Source organism: Scylla paramamosain, chromosome 28, assembly GCF_035594125.1.
Source record: "Scylla paramamosain isolate STU-SP2022 chromosome 28, ASM3559412v1, whole genome shotgun sequence".
NCBI classification, from domain to species: Eukaryota; Metazoa; Arthropoda; class Malacostraca; order Decapoda; family Portunidae; genus Scylla; species Scylla paramamosain.
Genome location: NC_087178.1, coordinates 14,397,251 through 14,417,664, shown reverse-complemented (window position 1 = coordinate 14,417,664; position 20,414 = coordinate 14,397,251). Strand labels below are relative to the sequence as shown.

At 41.7% G+C, this 20,414-nt stretch overlaps 1 protein-coding gene across 1 annotated transcript in view; it reads right to left on the bottom strand.

Moving 5' to 3' along the window:
• Positions 1-7,999: 7,999 nt before the first annotated feature.
• Positions 8,000-20,414, bottom strand: part of LOC135115082 (uncharacterized) — a 70,703-nt gene continuing 58,288 nt past the window's right edge. The window contains exons 9-21 of the mRNA XM_064031573.1: positions 18,195-18,361; positions 17,758-18,037; positions 17,169-17,606; positions 16,333-17,036; positions 15,970-16,105; positions 15,230-15,421; positions 14,714-14,885; positions 14,338-14,542; positions 13,542-13,801; positions 12,774-12,933; positions 12,035-12,145; positions 11,439-11,532; positions 8,000-9,360 (exon numbers count right to left, since the gene is read on the bottom strand). Of these exons, the coding sequence (XP_063887643.1) occupies positions 9,104-9,360; positions 11,439-11,532; positions 12,035-12,145; positions 12,774-12,933; positions 13,542-13,801; positions 14,338-14,542; positions 14,714-14,885; positions 15,230-15,421; positions 15,970-16,105; positions 16,333-17,036; positions 17,169-17,606; positions 17,758-18,037; positions 18,195-18,361 (3,176 nt within the window). The 3' untranslated portion in view covers positions 8,000-9,103. The remainder of the gene's footprint in view (positions 9,361-11,438; positions 11,533-12,034; positions 12,146-12,773; positions 12,934-13,541; positions 13,802-14,337; positions 14,543-14,713; positions 14,886-15,229; positions 15,422-15,969; positions 16,106-16,332; positions 17,037-17,168; positions 17,607-17,757; positions 18,038-18,194; positions 18,362-20,414) is intronic.

The window sequence follows — 20,414 nt, the reverse complement described above, 5'->3', positions numbered from 1 at the left end:
CGTCCATGCATAACCTCAGCTTGTTCGTTGTATTGAAACTACTGGACGATAAGAATTTTATTATGAAGCACATTTTATTTGCGAGATATATAGAGGACACTACGAGGGTATTATTCCATGCAGCCCAGTAAAGGAAGGTGTCACGGTGCCACCATGCCAATTTGATTCCAGCCGTTATTGTGGAAAGTTTGCAAGATTGTGATCTACGTTCGTTGTTATATCTTTGAATATGGTAGCTATGGTAGCTTTTAACTTCATAACCTTGAAGTTTGGCACTATTTCCTCTCTTAGTGAGTGATGATATATATTATTTCTTAGTGTATGATGATTTCAGATGCCATCTGTTAGGAATAGCGTGTGACTGCCATGGTACAGGCTGGTTAGGTTAGGTAATGGTAGGTTAAATTAGTGTTCTTAAGAAGATAGGGGAAGGCAGGGGACCAAAGCCCGCCCCCTGTTAGATTAGGTAATGTTAGGTTAGGTTTGTGTCCTTAAGTGGGGGGGATCCAAGGGGTGGGGGGGGCAAAGCCCCTAGACTTTTTCATGAATGCCCAAATTTGCCCTAATTTGGCTCTCCACTTCCCCCCTCTCCCAACCTCCGATTCCCCACAGGTCCCCCAAGCTTATTGGGGGAAAGGAGGGTATGTACGAAGGAATTACTGTAAATTTTTCCTCCTTATTTATTATAACATATTATTTCAGCTAGGTTAGGCTGAATGATGAGAAGGTGGTGGCCAAACACGGGGCGAGACTGCTCGTACATGTGCAGGGTGTGCGGGGACTTTATTGCGTGCAGCCCCTCCCCAGGAGGATGAGCAAGAGGACAGATATGTTTATCAACACGGCTTTGTAAACAATAGGTTCTCAACAGGCGCAGTTCAAGGACGGGCCGGACAGCCGCGTACAAGACAGCTAGGAACATAACATAGCTGAAGACTTGATTAAGAAAGTGACCAAAAATAGAGATGTAATAGACCATATAAAGTGTTTACAACAGTCAAGCTTTCGTTAGTAAACAAAGAACAGACATCTACGAACAAGGGGAGATCTACAAGCACGACACCAGCAGCAAATTCGCCTAACACAAAAAACAATCTAAACTAGCCCTCAGATGAAAACGCGGCGCTCAAGGAAAACGTGAGTTTCACCTGAAAACGCGGCCATTTCAATATTACCCACTGACTGGAACATCCGTGGAGCAAGGCAGAATACCATCCGAACATGAACCACAAAGCCAATACTCTACCTCCGCGGCGCCTCCCTGGCCACGCATGCCCTTCCCACATTGACACACTGCTACCTGCACACTCACCTCTCCACACTGACACATTCACCTCTTGCTCGGTGTGGTCTCACCATGGACATTCCCGATCCCTACATCCCAGCACAGACTGTTCCGTCACCCATGAGTGGTCAGTGGCGCCATTGTTGTTTGGTGCTCACGTCATGTTAATCAAAAGTGAACTGAACATTGCTCCTCACCGTGTACTTGTTGCCTATTGAGGACGTGCACTAGTGGTGGGCAGGAACCGATAACTTAGGCATTCATGGAATCGATTCCTTGGGCTGGTGGATCCGTTGGAGCCGCTTCTGGAACCGGTTCCGCGGAAAATCATGTAAAGCGCACGGGGCCGGTACCAGAGTCTTGGAGCCGCCAGCACGCAGGGTGAGTACCAGAGTCTTAAAGCCCCCAGCACGCAGGATGAGTACCAGAGTCTTGGAGCCGCCAGCTTGCTACTCTGACGGTTACCAGGTGGAGCCGGTTCCGGAATCGGTTCCGTGGGGAACCGTGTAGAGAACGCGTTGCGAGTACCAAGTCTTGGAGCCGCCAGCGCGCTGCTCATATGGTCACCACCAGTGTGTAGCGGTTCCAGGACTCATCTAGAATACTGGCAGAGATTTCTACAAGCTCCTCATTAGACATTGAATTTTATCAAAAATGTTCCATATATTGTAAACAAGTCTTATCTCTTCTGCAATATTGTCTGTTGTATGGGACTTAACCATACAAACAGTATCAATCTCAGCAGACTTGAGGATCCACTCTGGGGATAGGTAGTGAGCTGTCACTGTGTTGAATGCTTTTGCTTGTCGGGATGTCCATAATGTGTCTGTTGTTAAAGCAATACGTTTAGCTTTCTTCAGCTCTTGACGGACTCTCTATCTCTCTATTGTAAATAGAAGGTAAGAGAGTTCTACCTATCTCTCTGCAGCTTGGCAAGTCATATCTGGGGATGAGTCCATTTACTAATCTCTTGAAGCCCTTGTCTTCAACAACAGATAGTGGTTGTAAGTCTTCCGCTATCATCCTGGCAACCAGAGCGTCAAGTTTTCTTTTTATTCGAATCATTCTTACAGGGCTGAACCCTAGTGATGGCCTCGATCAGTGTTGGTTGATCAGAGGTGGATGGTCTGGGGTGTTTGGCAGCAATTTCCACATCTGCATCCTCCTTGAACTCCGCATATTCAATGGGATGTCTAGTGCGCAGGTGTGTTCGATGTACTTCCTCTGTACTTCAGCTTATCTTTACACACCAAGCATACAACGACGTCAGACGACGTCTGTTCCGTGTACGTCCATACTGGAGCTGTTCTATTCCGCTTAGATGCTATTGTTTTACGTAAAATTTAGGCTTAATAAGTAAGATACATCTCCGCTCTCTATGCTCTGACACTGATAAGTTGGTACAAACGTGATACAGTAAAATCCCTCTCATCCAGCATTCGAGTATCCGGTAGCTTCAAGTATCCGGTACATTTTTCCACGAGCCTTAAAATCAATAAAAAATCAATGTGTACTCATAAAATCGATTAAAATTCCCGCGCGAGGCATACTTTGTCCCCTCGCCACCAGAGCTCACTGCTTCGCGCCACCTGCGGCCCACTGCACTGTTTACTCAGTGACTCAGTCCCGCGTGTGCACTGTTTATCGCCTGACGCCTTCATCATGCCTAAAGTTGTAGAAAAGAGGAAGCGTGTTGTGGCAGCGCGGGTGGCGACGCGCGGCACGGCGATCAGCTGATCTTTGTTATGGTAAGATGCGTGAGTGTAGGGTGGTGATTGTGGACATAATTTAACTTCTATTCAAGTATCCGGCAACTTCTGGTATCCGGCATGTCGGCAGTCCCGTTGATGCCGGATAAGAGGGATTTTACTGTATGTGCACCTTCAGCACGCTGCCTTTGAAAAAGACTTGGTGCCTGTAAAAATATTACGTTATAATGTGAGAGAGAAAGGGTTGGAGTACAATGTGCAAGTAATTTTGAGTATCTGACAAACAAAAGCATTCATCATAGTGACAGCTCAATACATATCCCCAGAGTATGTCCTCAAGTCTGCTGTGTTTGATACTATTCTTATGTTAACATACGTATGGTTCGTATGGTTTAGTCCCATACAGCAGATAATATTGCAGAAGAGATAAGACTTGTCTACAATAAATTAAATATATTTTTTTTTATAAAATTCACTCAAATGTAACTGACATTGCTGCTAACATGACTGCAACAATAAAACAAATGAATGTTCGCCATATTCCATGCTTTGCACACACTTTGAACTCCATTAAGTTCGGAACTCCATTAAGAACACTGAGGATGTCCAGAAGCTAAAAGAAAATAATAAAGATTATTGTAAGTTTTTTTTTTTTTTTTCATCACAGTGTGAAGGCTTCTGATAGCCTCATGCAGGTGCAAGAGCAGCACAAGCAGCCTACAAAAAAACTTATTAGGATGTAGAAACTAGATGGAATTTTACATACTACATGATGGAACGATATTTAGAGCAACATGACCACGTGACATACACTCTGCTATCTGGGGAAAACTAATGTGTGTCTGTCTAACGAGGAGCTTGTAATAATCTCTGCCAGTATTCTAGTATGCCAGTAGTCCTAGAACCGCTAGACACTAGTGGTAACCGTCTGAGCAGCGCGCTGGCGGCTCCCAAGACTTGGTATTCACAACACGCTCTCTATACGATTCCCCACAGAACCGATTCCGGAATCGGTTCTGCCTGATTCTGAACAGCGCGCTAGCGGCTCCAAGACTGGTACTCACCACGCGCGCTGGCGGCTCCAAGACTGGTACCGGCCCCGCGCGTTCTACACGATTCTCTGCGGAACCGGTTCCGGAGCCGGTTCTGACGGATCCGCCAGCCCAAGGAATCAATTCCATGAACTCCCAAGTTATCGGTTCCTGCCCACCACCACTTTGGTAACTAGTGTACGCCACCGGTGTCGGACACTAGTGTCCTTGCTCAAGACACCGCCTGGCAACTAGTGAGCCACTCACACACCTCAGTCGGAAGAATGGCGGGAAACGAAGTAGGTGATGACATGGTGTGGTGGTGTCTGTGTGGTTGGTGACAGGAATGGTGTAACTTTTGTGTGTAATAATGAATAAACTTGTATACGTAAGCACAGTAGATTCTTTACTTACCTTGTGAACATGTAATGAAACAGAAAATAAAAATAAACATAAAGGACTTACGTATTTCTTTCTTTTCTGAGAGGGGTTTCTCTTCAAAATCAGGAATGAGTATCACCATTATTGCATTCCAGCAGTTCTGCTTTTCTATCTTATTTGCATATCCCTCACAAGATGGGTCCCATAGTGCTGGTAGTTTTTCTATTTCACAAATGAGGTCCTCCGTGTTCAGCTTCTCCTCAACCATCTTCGAAATTGTCCTTGATAGGCCGTCTCCTTCCATCATGGGATGATGGTGGGTGTCAAACTGAGCATGAGAAGCTGGCCAGTGGGCAGCGGTGGCGGACACTGGTGGCTACGTGTGAAAGCTTCCATTTAAAACAATGCTTTGCAGTGAGTGGCGACAACCGTCAGTATCCGCCACGTGTTGCGGGAGCGAGACACCGAAATATCTGTTGCCCGGAAGTTGTCTGCTTGGGACACAGCTGTTGCCTCGTGTGAAAGGCTCCATTTGATAATATGGGAGGCAACTAGTGTCCGACACCGGTGGCGGACACTAGTGTCCTCGTGTGTAAGGGCACTAAGGGCACTAAGATGGCAAGTTTATTTGCTTGTAGAAAGATTGAGAATATTGAAGAGTTTGGACAGAAGAAGTAAAAGAAAGGAAATTGAAGGAAAGTAGCAGATTAAAGATTGTGGGCAGACCACGTTGTTATTATTTAAATGGAGGTTTTTGGTGTGAGTGTGTGCATGGCAAGTTACCAGTCGCGCACTACTATTTATGCCCTGTCATGACGTCACAGAACATCTACCAATCAGAGTTTTAAGAAACTATTACGCATATGGCAACACTAAATCGGTGCATACTATTGGCTATGAAGAACGAAATATTTTCATATTATTCATGCGATTTCTTTGAATACTGGATGAAAGGATGCTGTTCGTGTATCATTCCTTTACACTCCATTTCGTTCATTTGTATATACCATTTGCAAAGCTTTTTGAATAATATCTATGGTTACATATTCTAAACATTGCATAACTATTTGTAATTTGTAACTCACGAGCATCAGCCATCAATACTCACGAGGAACCGTTAAGGCGGAACCGGCTCCAAGACTCAGAACCGATTCCAAGCAAGGCCCAGCGGAACCGTCGGAACCGATTCCGGAACCGGTTCCCGCCCAGCCCTAATGTGCACTGCGTACTGCCTGTGGTGCCACCAAGGACTCTGTATAATAGTATATAGAGTCATATATAGTATAGTAGTATACATAGTCTTTGGTGTCATAGCCTCTTAAGTGCCCGGAAGGTGCTGATAGCATCTGGAGGAAGACCCTGGTGTGCTTGAGGTCAATCCAGGTCTTGGTAACCACCCAGGAAGTCTGCTAGGGTAAAGTTTTACAACAGGACCAAACTGCATTTCTAGTGCAAAACTATGACATTCATTATTCTTTTATTTATTTATTTATTTATTTTTTTTTTTATTTATTTTTTTTTATGTTATAGACGATTTTGAACATGAAACACGTCGGAAATACTTAATTCTGCCTTTTCTACCCTCATCCCTCTACGATCTTGGGGACCAGTCGGAAAGCAGGGTTTATGAACGGGCAACATAAGCCTAACCTACCTGACCTAACCTAACCTGGCCTAACCTAACCTAGCAAACTATATATATATATATATATATATATATATATATATATATATATATATATATATATATATATATATATATATATATATATATATATATATATATTATATCAGTGCTTACCTTAAACCTGGTTGGACCACAATGGCGACCACGATTACAGGTCACGAGACGCATTCATGAACACAGCAGACGCGCATCACCGAACAAAAATTCCCTATATCATAGAAACTTAATTTGCGACAAAAAAACGTTTCTCAGTATCCATAAAGGTAATAAAAAAAACAATACTCCTAAATGTGTAGAGCGTTATGGTGCTCCCCTAAAACAACACTCGTGATAAATGGTTTGCAGGCTACCTGGGTGATATTCCTTTGTTAGAGAAAGTCCAGAGGAGATGGACTGGGAGAATTGAGGGGTTCTTTGGCTATGGTGAACGTCTTTCTCGTTTGAGGCTCTGTTCCATCACAGGTCATCTAATCAGATCATGGTCTACAAGATTCTCAGTGGCCTTGTCCTCATCTTGAAAATTTGCTATTCCTTGATGTAATGCCGAAGTCAGAGGTCGTTTCATTTTCTGTGAGTGTCTTGGACACTTGAAATAATTTGCCTGAATCCATTACATCTGCTGCTGCTGTTGATTCGCACAAGCACCAACTCAATAGGTCTTGTGCTCACATCCTTTACAAGTGTGACTGACGTGTTCACCCCTATTATGGTGAAGCCACACTAGCCGACCTTATTCCGCCAAACAAGGAATTGTTCCTGCATTCTTGGTCGGAGGCTTCATCTGCGTCAAGATGAGGGCGACAGTCCTCATCTAGGTAAGAGGACAGTGTTAGCAGCAGGTGTTCTAGAATGTTTGGCTGTGTGCCAGGGTCAGTGAGGGGTGTCTGTTAACCTCAGCTTAGGCATGTGGGCACTGAGGTAGCTGCATCCTATCCTGAGTATGGTGACTGCAGTGTCTAGGATACGGCTGTGGGGATGGGTCCACCCATGAACCTAACCTCTAGACTCCTTGAGTCTACCAGTGGTGCAGTGTATCCTGTCTGATTATGTCGAAGGTTGTGGACTGTACATATGGCGCCAGTCATGTCACTCAGGTGTCTTTCCCCACCTCTCGGCTCTCTCTCATTTGACTCCTTGCAGGGATTTATTTATTTGATTATTTTTCTTTTTCTTTTTTTTTTTTTTTTGCATAATGTGATGCTTTGCACTTTTTGATAAGAATATAGATATATTTTCATGTCAAATTTAAATCTCCCCCTCCCCCCCTCTCTCTCTCTTAATGTTTTTTGTTGGTACAGAGAAAATGATAGTTACTATCTTTCTTATTTTAAATGAAATTGTGTATTTTGTGTTAAGTAATTTTAATTTATCTGTAATGTCCACTCACTAGTATTTCACTTAATTTTTACTGTTATAGTTCTACCTGTTCAGCCTTCTGCACCAATCACATTTTGGGACTCACCATTTAGGCCACTGTGCTCCCTTCTATCTCCCCCATCCTCCTCCAGCAAACAGCACATTCAAACACTCCAGTATTAAGCAGCCTACCTCTCAATACCACTGTATATCTTAGGCACTCACACACCACCTATACTACACACTCTGATATTACGACCCCACATCCTTTCTGCCCATTGCACATGACCTCAGTCCTTCATTAATTACAATGTTGTCATCCTCAATTGAATTTGACCCTTGTTTTGTGCATATTTTTCATCAGGAGCTTGGATTCAATACCTTCTCATCTTTTACCTTATTTCTTGTTTCATTCTCATTCTGTACTAAATCATCTGGATCTCTCACAAATCATATTCTATTGCATTAACCTAATTTTCCATGAGTTCCCTTCACTTCCATCCTATCTGACAGGTACAAGTAGGAGGTCTTGACCAGAAACACAGCAAACTAATGAAAACAATTTTTATTTTGGCTGGAAATAAACTTTATACACTAATAACTTCCCCGGGTGAGTCCAGAGATATGTACACCACCACAACAGTATATACATAGCCAGTACACCACTTAAATAATACATCTTTCTTTCTTAAATATTTCAAGCTTTAACAAAATTGCTCTTGTATCTTATGTGTATATAACAAAAGCATTCCATAGGCCTATATACCTATAAAACTTTTCATAAAAACAACTGCATAAGTAAAAAAGTGTGAGATATGTTTAAATTGATATAATAATGCAGTAGGGTAGCAACTGCATTAGTAGAGAAACCACCCACTTCAGGCACAACTGCACCTAATACATGAGGAGACAGTATAGCAAGAGGGTACACAAATCCATCACGCACATACATACACACACACAATACATCTCTCCTGCACTGGCTTGTAAAGACTGTATTTATGTATACCAAGTAATTTGCACATTACTTTCACTGGCAGAGTAGAGGGCACTGCCATGAAGCTCCAATCACTACCTGACTCTGCCTGGGAAATCATCACTGAGTCTAAGTTTGACCTAGGCAGTGACACACACACACAAACACAAACACAAGAGGGGAGACATGATTCTATTATATAAATAAAAGACAATTTGAGAAAAAATAAGATAGAAAAGATCTATTATTGTGTAGAAAAGAGTGAAGATAGATACTTTATGAGGACACAAATCAAGGAAAGACAGATCTTTGAACAATATAAGAATTACAGGTTCCCCAGAAAATAAATGTATTTGGAATAAACCAGAAAACATTATGAAATTAAGGAATGTAAATCACACACACACACACACACACACACACACACACACACACACACACACACACACAAGCTTCACTGCATCAAAATTTACTTCAGTAACAGGTTAAATTATGTATTATTTACAAACTCTCCTTGGTAATTCTTAAGGCAAGTAAGCTTTCTAACTTTGTAACATTTCACCACTTTCTTTCACTTCTGCCATAGAGAAAAAAAAGGCACAAATGACACTGGTCACATTGAGGTGGCAGAGGTCACAATGAGTATTCATTTCCACATCACACATCAGGATATTGCATCTAACTTATCGCCTGCGTCTGAGATGATATAACTTCCATGATGGTTAATGTGCGCCTGCGGTCCTTCTTTCGTTCCTCCTTCTCAAAGCGTTCTTTTTCCTTCTTCAGCTCATCAAGGAGAGAACCGGAGATGGCCAGCAGACGGTAGCGCTGGCGGAGGTTCCTTGCCCGCACATGGGTTGATGAGATCTCCACTGTGAATCTCCCAGGAAACCACCCTCGCTCTTGGTCCCTGATGCGCTCCCCATGATACCAACCTGCAGATCACACCCAATCCATTATTTGTTTAGGTCAATATGAGTGACTTGAGGACAGATTCAATTTAGGAGTTATAGTTACCTCTGAACTCTGTCTAGGAAAACAATGCATTGAGGACAGAAACAGGGCAAATAGGGTATTAGAATAAATTTTTAGGAGTGTTAAAAGTAGAAGGCCGGAAGTAATATTAAAGTTATACTTGGTGCTGGTCAGACCTCATCTAGACTATGCTGTGCAGTTCTCATCCCCACATTACAGGAAAGATATAGGTCTATTAGAATCAGTACAGAGGAGAATGACTAAAAAGATGCAGGGGATGAGGAGTATTCCTTACAAGGCGAGACTGAAGCTACTGAATTTACATTCTTTAGAGAGACATAGGTTAAGAGGGCACCTGATAGAAGTCTTTAAGTGGTATAAGGGTTATAACAAGGGGGATGTAAGCAAAATTCTTAGGATCAGCAACCAGGATAGAATAAGAAATCATGGATTCAAGATGAAAAATTTAGGTTTAGGAAAGAGATAGGATGAAACTGTTTCTCAAAACAGAGTGGTAGATGAGTGAACGTACTCAGTAATCACATTGTTAGTGCTAGGACATTAGGGAGCTTTAAGAGAAGATTAGACGAGTTTATGGATAGGGATGATAGGTGGAAACAGGTAGGTATATTTCATATGGGACTGCCACGTGTAAGCCTGGTTGCTTCTTGTGGCTTCCCTTATTTTTTATGTTCTTATGTTTGTAGGTACTGACGACTTCATTACCCCTCAACCCACCCAGCATCCCCAACTCTGCCCCAGTAAGGAACAGAGACTAACTTGTAGTTTGAAGCATTATTAAGTATGTATGTACATCCTAACTGCAGTATAGGTAGGATGTTTTATGGCTCACAGCTGGTGGTGTTGCAAAGGCAATAAGTGAAGCTATGAAGTGAAGGCAACTGTACAAGAGTAAATCTTCTGCCTACAATGAAAATTACTCCTTTTCATTCATATTCATTTATTGTGTGATTATGAAAGCAGCAAACAATGTGTCAGATTATACTTTGTGAACATAAAGCACTTAAAACATTTAGTTAACCTCAATCTATCTACTTACAGGCTGTCATTCCCCTCAAGGGATTGTGTGAATAAAAATACAGACAAGGGGACCCTACAACATAGAGTGTTTCATGAATAAGTATACTTAAAAATTACAGCATTCATGCAGCAAGTTATAATTAGTCATGCTAAGTGACAAGCATGTGTTAGATTGTAAATCATGCTTATTAGCAAAATTACAAAGCATTTTTACTAACATACAATCAGAACTATCAGTACTTAAAAATTTAGCTTCATTTTTCTGTATTCAATCTTAAATTGAAACAGATAAATAAAAAGTTTTTAAATTAAAAGCAATCTTTAAGATCAAATTTCAAGAAATTAAGATCAGCAAAACTTGAATTACAAGACCAAACACACACAAAGACACCATACAAGGTAATACCTGACCCCCACACAGGTGAGGAGGCAGTGTATAATCTAGGCCTCTTAATGTATGTGGTCTTGTTGATGAAGCCAACAACAAGCACTACTAACTGGGGCCAGCGTGGGTGTGAGCGTTTGCTGCTATGCCTCAACCCTCCCTGCCCGGCAGGTGCCCAGGGTTGGGGTGAGGCAGAGACCTGGTGCTAGCGTAGAGACAAGCCACACATGAGTATCTTTATTGTTAGTATAATATACAACCCTCAGACAAACCTGTGGTGACACCAAGCACTAAGCTAAATAATCACACACACACACACACACACACACACAAAGTTAAGTTTAAAAACTAGTCGAAAGCTAAAATACCATGCTTTAATACTAGGTAATATTTAGCTGCAACACATAAACAAATCAAATGAAAAGCTCTTTCAGCAGAATATCAAACACACACACATCAAGCAAAGGCATGGTTAAACTGGGAAGCATTTTTGTTAGCAAAATATTCTGCCATGCTTATTTGTCCATACTGTTAGTTGTTATGAACATACACCGTAAGCACTCTTGCCTAATGCTTAACACAAAACACCATGCAGGTCAATGTAGAACCTACCATCAGACATCTTTTTTAGGACGTTGACAACATCAGACACCTCAAGGGAGAGCTCATCTGCCTGCTTGCCAACATAGGGATGGATGGCCTGGACCTGTGGGAGTGTACAGAAGTTAGTAAAGGTGAAAATATTAAAGCATCTCATTTGATGACATTTTCAAGAAGAAATGCATTTCCTTACACCTAAGCTTTTATTCATATTCTTTTTGTGTTTATTTTTTTTTGGCATTTTACAAATACAATAATATGTTTAAGACATACATGAAATTTGTGACTTCTGTGCAAAACATTGAATTCTCCTTATGAGTTTTTCATGGACTCCCCCCCCTTATCATACACAGGGACGTATCTACCCAGAGACGTGTCTGCATCACTCACTGTCTTTACTCAGATAGCAGTAGTGCAGTCCCATTTCTTCTTCCTCTTCCTCCCTTCCTTACATTTTTAAATAGCTCAGAAAAATTTCATCAGCACTGAAAAGTTTATGCTTTCAATGATTTTTTTTTTTTTTCGAGGGGTGTCAAGATATGGTAGCAAATGCCAAAAAGAGTGCACAGAAATAATGTACTTATATAAGACAAAGGTCTCAAACTCACTTGGGGACAATCCCATTCCTCATAGATCCGCTCATCTGGGTTGTCTGAGCTGCGTGGAGTGACAGCCTCTACCCAGCGTGTCCTGTCTGACTCCATGGGGCAAGACACAATCTGAGGAAAGACCAAGATGAATATCCTGGCACTGCTAACACTCTCAGTTAAAACATTACCTTTACTACTTTACTTCATAGGAAATAATCAATGTAGCTCTTTACAGTATTTCATTACTTTTACTGAAGGAACACTTTCATTCAAAATTTTTTCTCAAAACTCTTATAAAAAATTTATTTTTATGGGCCTTCAGATATTTCTGAGTGGCATCTCACATGTATGGAAGACAAATGGCAGTATAAAATACTTAAATTGTTACAAAAGTTACTGCACCATTACTGTTTATATGTATACTTACAATACTGACAAAACTACTTCCATAAGTTATACTCAGTTAACCCATAATGTGCCAGGTGTGGATTTTCATTCCTTTTTTCATCATTACTTTCTGCTTTTCTTTCCATGTAACCAAACCACTTTAGAGTGCCACACCTGATCCCTTCAACCATTTCACATTTACTTGAAATAACAAATCTGTTACGTACTTTTTCATTACTTTTACCATCAAAAGTTTAACTTTGAAGAAACGGAAGTTGAACTTGATAAATGAATACAACAGATGCAAAACAGCTACATATAACAAGAGCATGAACACACCATATGGTTACACAAGGTTTATAATGCTCACCATCTCCACAGTCTTGTTTTCATGATTCTGCAACATGGTCATGATGAGGAGGTTCTTGTGGCCATCCAGGATACGTCCAGGGAACTTATCAGAAGTGTCCAGTTCCAGCACCTGCACCATGTTCCGGGAGCAGTAGTCCAACACCATGTACTGGTCCTCACTGCAGCCATGGAAGGGAGGAAAACATCATTATTCAAATTGGAAAACTTAGAAGGTTGTGTGAGCTGCTTTTCTCATTGGATTCTCCTTATGAAGTGATCTTCACATCTACAAATCTTTTCTCAAAATTAGCATGAAAATTTATGATTAATATTCAAACCGGCCAGAAGTAAAATTTAAACAATGGCAAGTTACTTAATTTTGTCTTGGAAATTAAACACCTGCATCCATTATGACAAATCTAGGCATACCATTACTAGAACAATATCACAGTGCCACTAGGTCTATATACCATTCCTGTCAAACATGAATTATGAAGGAATTACCTAAACTTACAGTCATACACGTAACAAGCAGTTGGCTCTAATCATTAAATTAGCTTTCAATGACTTGACATGAAGTCTGTACTGTTGATTACACTCCAGGCCTTCAGCCTCCCTCTTGACCAGTACTAGTAATATAGCAATGATGTCATAAATTTTGGAATACATACCTAGTCCACATCATAAGACTAGGATGGCAAGACACACCTGCAGTCAATAATATACAAAACCAATGATTTTCTGTTGTTTTTGTGACTGTGCTCCTCTCATGTATACTGGGTCTCACCTCTTCTTTTTGGTCACCACCAGGAGGTCAGTGAAGAGGAAGAAGTGCAATGTGCACTTGGAAATCCTCTTCCCAAATGTTAGTTTGCCATCATTCTCTCTCCAAGTAAGGCGAGTCAGATCACCTTTCTTAACCAGCCAACGTGAGGCTGAAATGAGAGGGATGGCTTTCACCTCCCGGAAATCCAGCTGGCGGGAGAGGATAAGCATCTCTTCCATGCGCTCCATCCGCCGTGCTCCCTCATTGCACTCCGCTACAATCTGGGGATGAAGGAAGGAGTTAAGACTAGTTTATACAGTAATTGTTCCAGGTTATTCACTCAATGGACAAGCCAAGGCAAAGGTTTCCACTTGCACTTGCAACTCAGTTCTCTCCCTCTCCTCATTTCACAAGGAGTCATCCTGTCATACTCTCAGCATGTATTTCTTTCTCACTAGAGGAAAGAAACAAAGAAAAATAGAAGAAGAGTACAAAAGAATTAATTAAACAAGACTAGAAGATAATTTCATAATGGAGATGTATAATACATTACACACTAGTTCACAAGCACAGTGCCCTAATCAAGTTGAACCTAATTAAACAGAAAAAAATCCCTTTCCTTTGGTCTGACTGATGAGGAAGAAATGGAAAGAGGTGACAGCATGACTAGAAGAAAACTGTATTACAAAGATTTATTTTCTACCACCTCTCAAACCATTAATCATTGTTCATAAACACAGACATCTAATCAAACTAAATCTAAAAAGTCCTCCATGTGCCCTGGGAGAGGAACATGGGTAATGAGGCTGGTGGTCACCTTAGTCAGTGTGGCGAGGGCAACTTTGTATTCGTGCCAAATGGGAGTGTTGTGTTCCAGGCGGTGGAAGATGGCATCCACCAGCAGGGGCAGGCGGGTGATCCTCTGCATTGGCAACATGAGGAAGGAGTGCATGGCGAGTGACTGGCACACTGGTGATGACTCCAGCATGTTGAGAACCTCCAGGAAGCGAGGGTTGTTCTCTCTGAGGAGGTGACACAGTAGTTATGGTGATGGTAGAAAGTGTGTTCATATTACAAACAAGAAATACTAGCTTTAAATCCCTACCCATACATTGAAGAACAGAGAACCAAACAACATGCTTTTTTAGCCTCAAAATACACAAAAGAAGTGCGTCTTCTCAGCCTACACTTACTTGAGTTCCTTCAGTGTGCGGTCTTGGTATACTTGATTCGAGCAATATTTGACATACACCTGGAAGTGGTTGTTGGCGTGCTTACAGATGATATCGGCAATGTTGGAGATCTTCACTGACTCCTGCCACCGCTTCTCCAGGTCAGCCAAGAACAGCTCTGAGCATCTCTTGACTGTGCATGAAGACATTGTATGATAAACATCATATAATAACAACTATTTTCAATCATTATTTTTCTTGTAATAAAGCAAACCAAAGAAAAAAGAGAAGAATGAAGGAATCTATTTCAGTGCAAAAGAGAATTAGGGGTATAACTTGACACCAATCACCAATAATTCATTATTTCACAAATAATAACAAAGATGGCAATACTTGTGGCAATAGCTAAACATACTAATACTGACAGGCATAATAAAAAGAACAATAATGAAGATGATAGTGATGATAATGAGTGATAATGTTGTTTAAAATGGCAATGGTGGCACCAGTATCAGCACTGTCACCAGCAGGACTCACCAGGAAGAATGTCAGAGAAGAGGATGTGCCTTTCCCGGCGGCTGAGCACAGCATCTTCTCCCTCATCAATGAACTCTGGGCACTGGACGAAGTGAGTCACCAGTACATTGAGGGACTTGAGATAGGATGCCTCGGAGGTGATCATCTCAAACATTGCCTCCTGGATCTTCCTTTCCTGGCCACTGATTTGGCCTGGCAGGGATACACAGGTTTGATATTAACGACTACATTTTCCTACAGGCAAGTAATGGTTAAACTTTTGAGTGCTAATAACAGTATGATGTTTGTTACTTCATAAGAGTAGCTCCAAATATTTTTACTGGACAAAAATATAACTACAAAACAAAAATCATTTGCACTATTCCATCACTCCTTTTGCTGTCATTTGTTTTTCAGAATCTTACTCTTTACAATGCTTCACTGAGCTTCAACAGAAGCCATAGCAGTCAGGATGAACACATATTTCAAGAAGACATGACATAACAACACAAAAGAAAATGACACAGGACTTAGTAATGGACAGACTAATATCTGACTCTCCATATATCTTGGTATTTCAATAAGAAGTCATGTAAGCCAAGATCTACTGATATGGCAAGGAGTGATAAGGAGTTATCACTGAACCTTATATTGGTAAAATGGACAAATTTCTTTACAAAACATAGGCACAAATCACATGTACCAGACTCCTCTACAAACATATGTACAGATAACTGCCTCTGCCCTACCCTCACACTTACTCAATAGGCCGCTATCTATTACTTCTGGTAGCTCACACCACAGCGTGCGCCGGCCATCAGCGGGGGTGACTAGCTCCATGGCTGATGGGCGGGTCTGCAGCTTCCCACTCCCACCACCATGCCCATCATTTATGACCTGCAAGCAAAGATACATTATACATGCTTAAATAGGCATTTGTGAGGTGTCTTGCACATGTATACAGTAACATATGTCTCTGTTTTGGAATTAATGAGATATGCTGTAAATGTGTTGAAGAAAAGCCAGCTGAATATCAAACTTTTTCCAAAGCTTATTGGTTGGATGAGTGTTTAACTAAGTGGCTACCTGCCACAGTAATTAAGCAACTACAGTAATCACAGTACCTCATAGTCATCCTCAGAGGAGCAATCTCCCTGGTTATGTGCTGCTCGCTCCAGCACACCTGCTGTATAAAACTGGTACAAAGGCTCGTCAGCAAAATGGGAGCTGACATAGAGTGGCTCATCTTGGATCAGGGCATTGACACTGAAGTCCAGGTAGCTGTTGTTGTCACCATCCAGCAGACTGGATGGCAGGTGCAGCAGACCAGAGGATTGAGGACGGCTTGGCTTTGGTGCAGGTGGCACTGGGTTTCGCCGTGCAGGCAAGGGTGGAGGAGCTGAGGCAATGTCACCTAGACGAATGTAGCCCTCACTGGAGCCATGAGACCCAGAGCTGGCCACAGAGGTGCGTGCCCGAGGCATATTGAAGCCCAGACCTCCTACCGCCTCAGCCCCTAACAGCCTCTCATCACCACTGGAGTCTCCTAGAGCTGAGGATGTGGCTCCATCTATTGTAGCATACTTGACACTGTTGGGACGCAATCCAGTGTAGCCAGCATCATCTGGGTGCACCAAAACAGGAATTGGGGAGGCATCGCTGCTAGAGTCACCTGAGGTGCGCAGGACACGGCGGCCAGGGGGCACCATTGGACCACAGGAGAGGAGCTGGTTGAGGCGGGAAGCAACCTCTGTCTTGCTCAGCTCCTCTGGCTCTCCATCACTTGTTCTGCCAGTCTTCTCAGCCTTTTCACTGCTCCTGTCTGTGACTAAAAAGATACATTATTACAAATGCTCAATAAATACATCTTTTAAATCACACACCATCATCAATTTTAGTAACATCCTGATCATTAGATCCATACATACCATGGTCACATAACAAATCAAGCATTACCAACCTTTGGGTGGTGGGGCGGGTGGGGCAGTGCGGGGACGGACTGGGCCACCAGAAGTAGATCCAGTAGAGTTCTTCCTGCTGTAGATCACTGGAGCAGACCGACGAGTTACTGCACCATCAGCAGAGGCCAGGGTGGTGACAGAAGCTATGGAGGGAGTGTTGGAATGGCGGACATCCCGCACACTGGCCCCTGAGGTGACACTCTCAGCATCAGAGCGCACAGTGGGCTGTGAGGCATCTGAGAGCTCCCCAGCATCCTGAGCTCCTGCCTCAATGGTTAATGTGAGGTAGAAGGTGGCTGACTCCTTCTTCTGGGGTGGGGGAGGAGCCCCACTAACCAATGTTGACAGAGACCCAGTAGATGACTTTCTTCTGAAATGACTCTTGAAGGACCACTTTCTCTTCTCCTCATTGCTGGGACTGTGGTCACTAGCCAGATCTACAGACACATAGTACAAGTGAGCAATCATGTGTGTACCAACTTCAACACCATTACATAACACACAGGAATATCAGTCTTATATGAGAGCCCAATGTATCTCACTATAGTGTTCACATGAATTCCTACAAAAAACAATGTCTACTCTTACTTTCTGTGCTCTTGATGTCTGAAGCACTAAAGGTGCTCTTCTTCTTGATCCTGTTGAGGCCTGTGCGCACCTCATTCTTGGTGAGGGACCAGTTCCGCCTTAACCTCCTCATGCCCAGGTTGGCAGCCTCAGCTATCTTAGTGATGCCATGCTGGTGCTGCTGCTGGTGCTGCTGGTGGTGTTGCTGTGTCACATTCTCATCCTGCTTCCCTGTTCCAGACTCTTCAGATCTCAGGGAATCATGGTGTTCCCTTGAGAGCTGTGAGTTTTCATCTGGAAACTGATGGGGAGATGTGCATATCAATGTGTGGGAGCGCAGGAATCACCTTACTCATATCCTCAGACACCACAGGAGGTTAACAGAACACAATGATAAAGATGCTGAATAACTAGGGAAAACGAACAACACTTACTCCTCTTCCTCCACCTCTCCTTACCTGTGGGCGAAGGCGACAGTAGGCATCATCCGAGTCATCTGAATCAAAGGAGTCATCGAAGTCCGGATCATCTTGGCGTACATAGCAGTCCTCATGGGCTGGACTGATGACTTCATAGATAGCTTCATAGTGATCCCCTGCAGTGTCTTCTTCCTCAGACTCCCCTCCTGGAGGTGCCAAGTAAGATGAGTGTTAGTGAAGGAAATAGAGGCATGAGGGGGAAGAGATGAGAGATGAGGAATGATGTGAAGACTGATGGAAGAGAAAATATAATGAGATATAGATTGTGTCCTATGAAAGGAAATTAGACATAGTGATATTGGTAGCAGTAGAAGTAATAGTAATAGTAGTATTAATAAAAGAAGTAGTAAAAGTAGTAGTGGTAATTGAAATAGTTGTAGCAATAAAAGTAGTAATAACATCAACAATAGTGTTGTTCTCTTAAGAACCGTTAAAAAATCTTTACTATTTCTTGACTTTTAAAGTATATAACATAAAAATCATGGAAGAAAATATATAAGTAAAAATCTACCTATTTAACACTCATACCATTACAATAAATTACCAGTGGATAGTACATTCTATCTGCATGTTAGGAAAAGAAGGTCTGTGTGGTAAATGTAGATCAATCAGTGTTAAGTCAGTCAAGGAGTTAAAACATTTAGTCTGTCAAAGAAAATGTTATTGCGTCTTAGAGCAGCCAATCAGCAGTCAGGAGTCAGTCAGGAGTCTGGGGTGTGTGCCAATCAGCAGGTGGGCAGTAGAAACACCAAACAAGTCATGCAGATCAGCAGTATTACAAGTGTTACTCCTTCACACCTCACATACTGAAGACATCATTGCACGTTTGTCAGCTAACCTTTATGTACACTAGTGTGGTGTGATGTAAGGCTTAACCAACATGGGATCAAGGCTTTATACTTCAGCAGACTCATAAAAAATAAAAGACATAAAAAGCAAATGGCTACCAATTAGTGCTAAAATATTAAGGTAACATTGTAGTTTTCAAGAGGACCTAAAATTGAAAAATGTAAAATATTTTTTATAATTGAATAAATAAAATGTTACCTGTGAGTATATGAGAGCAAGTCCCTTAAATAAATTAACAGGCGACAGTAGCAATATAAGAGTATACATGTAAAAGATAATAAGTACAATAGAACCTTGATTTTCAAACTTAATTTGTTCCTGAATGTTGTTCAAAATCCAAAATGTCTGAAAACCAAAACTATTTTCCCCATAGGAATCAATGTAAAATGGATTAATCTGTTCCCAGACACCAGTCTACCCTGTCTTAGTGGCTTATGACAGACGTTCCCACAGCCAAGATGGCTGCTTCACAACATCTCCAGCTCACAAATTATTTATATAGAAAGAATTAACTTAGTGACACAGAACTCATCAGAAGATACTGTTTAGACTGTACAGGTATTCTCTTTGTCACTGATCTAGTGAGGGAAGCCTTACAGAGGGACACAGAGAGGACCAACCCACTTGCTGCCAAAATGAAGTTGCTGCTGGAAAAAGCTAATGGAAAAATACAGTTGTGCAGTAGTGTTGGGGGTCACTGAGAGAGCCACAGGTGGCTTGGGATTACTCCTGATCAGTTCAGTTCAGTTGGTATTTTGGGATATTGCCTTTGCAATGGCATCCCCCCCCTTTTTTTTTCTACTGTTGCTGCTGTTGCTGTCTTATTAAATGGATCCTTTTTTTTCCAGAGTGATGTTATGATGTTCTTGTAGTCTTGTTGCTTGTCATCTCTATCAAAGAGTAAGAGTTTTTCCAATATGTTTGTGTGATAGGGTTGTTGGAAGAGTCTTGTAATGTTTCTGATGTCTTGTAATTTTGGGCAATATAGCAGAAAATGTTCTAGATTTTCTTAATCACAAAGGGCAGCTTGTTTCTTTATCTTTATGTTTACTTCTCCATCCTAACTCCAGGATATTTGTTCTGGCCTTGAAGAGCAAGTCAGATGGTAAGGTGTCATCAATCAAAAATTACTGTTTCCATCTTGACTTCATTTTTATACTTTCTGTTTTTGCTAAACTGTGCTTAGTTTTTAATTCTGCTTCCCAGCATTTGATGTCCCAGTCCATGATTTTGTTGCTTATTTCTTCTTTTCTTATTTCTCTTATTTTATTGATATTAATATTTATTTCTAACATATGTGACTTACCTGTTTTTATCCATGGATCTTTCAAGGTTTCCATTACAGCTTCA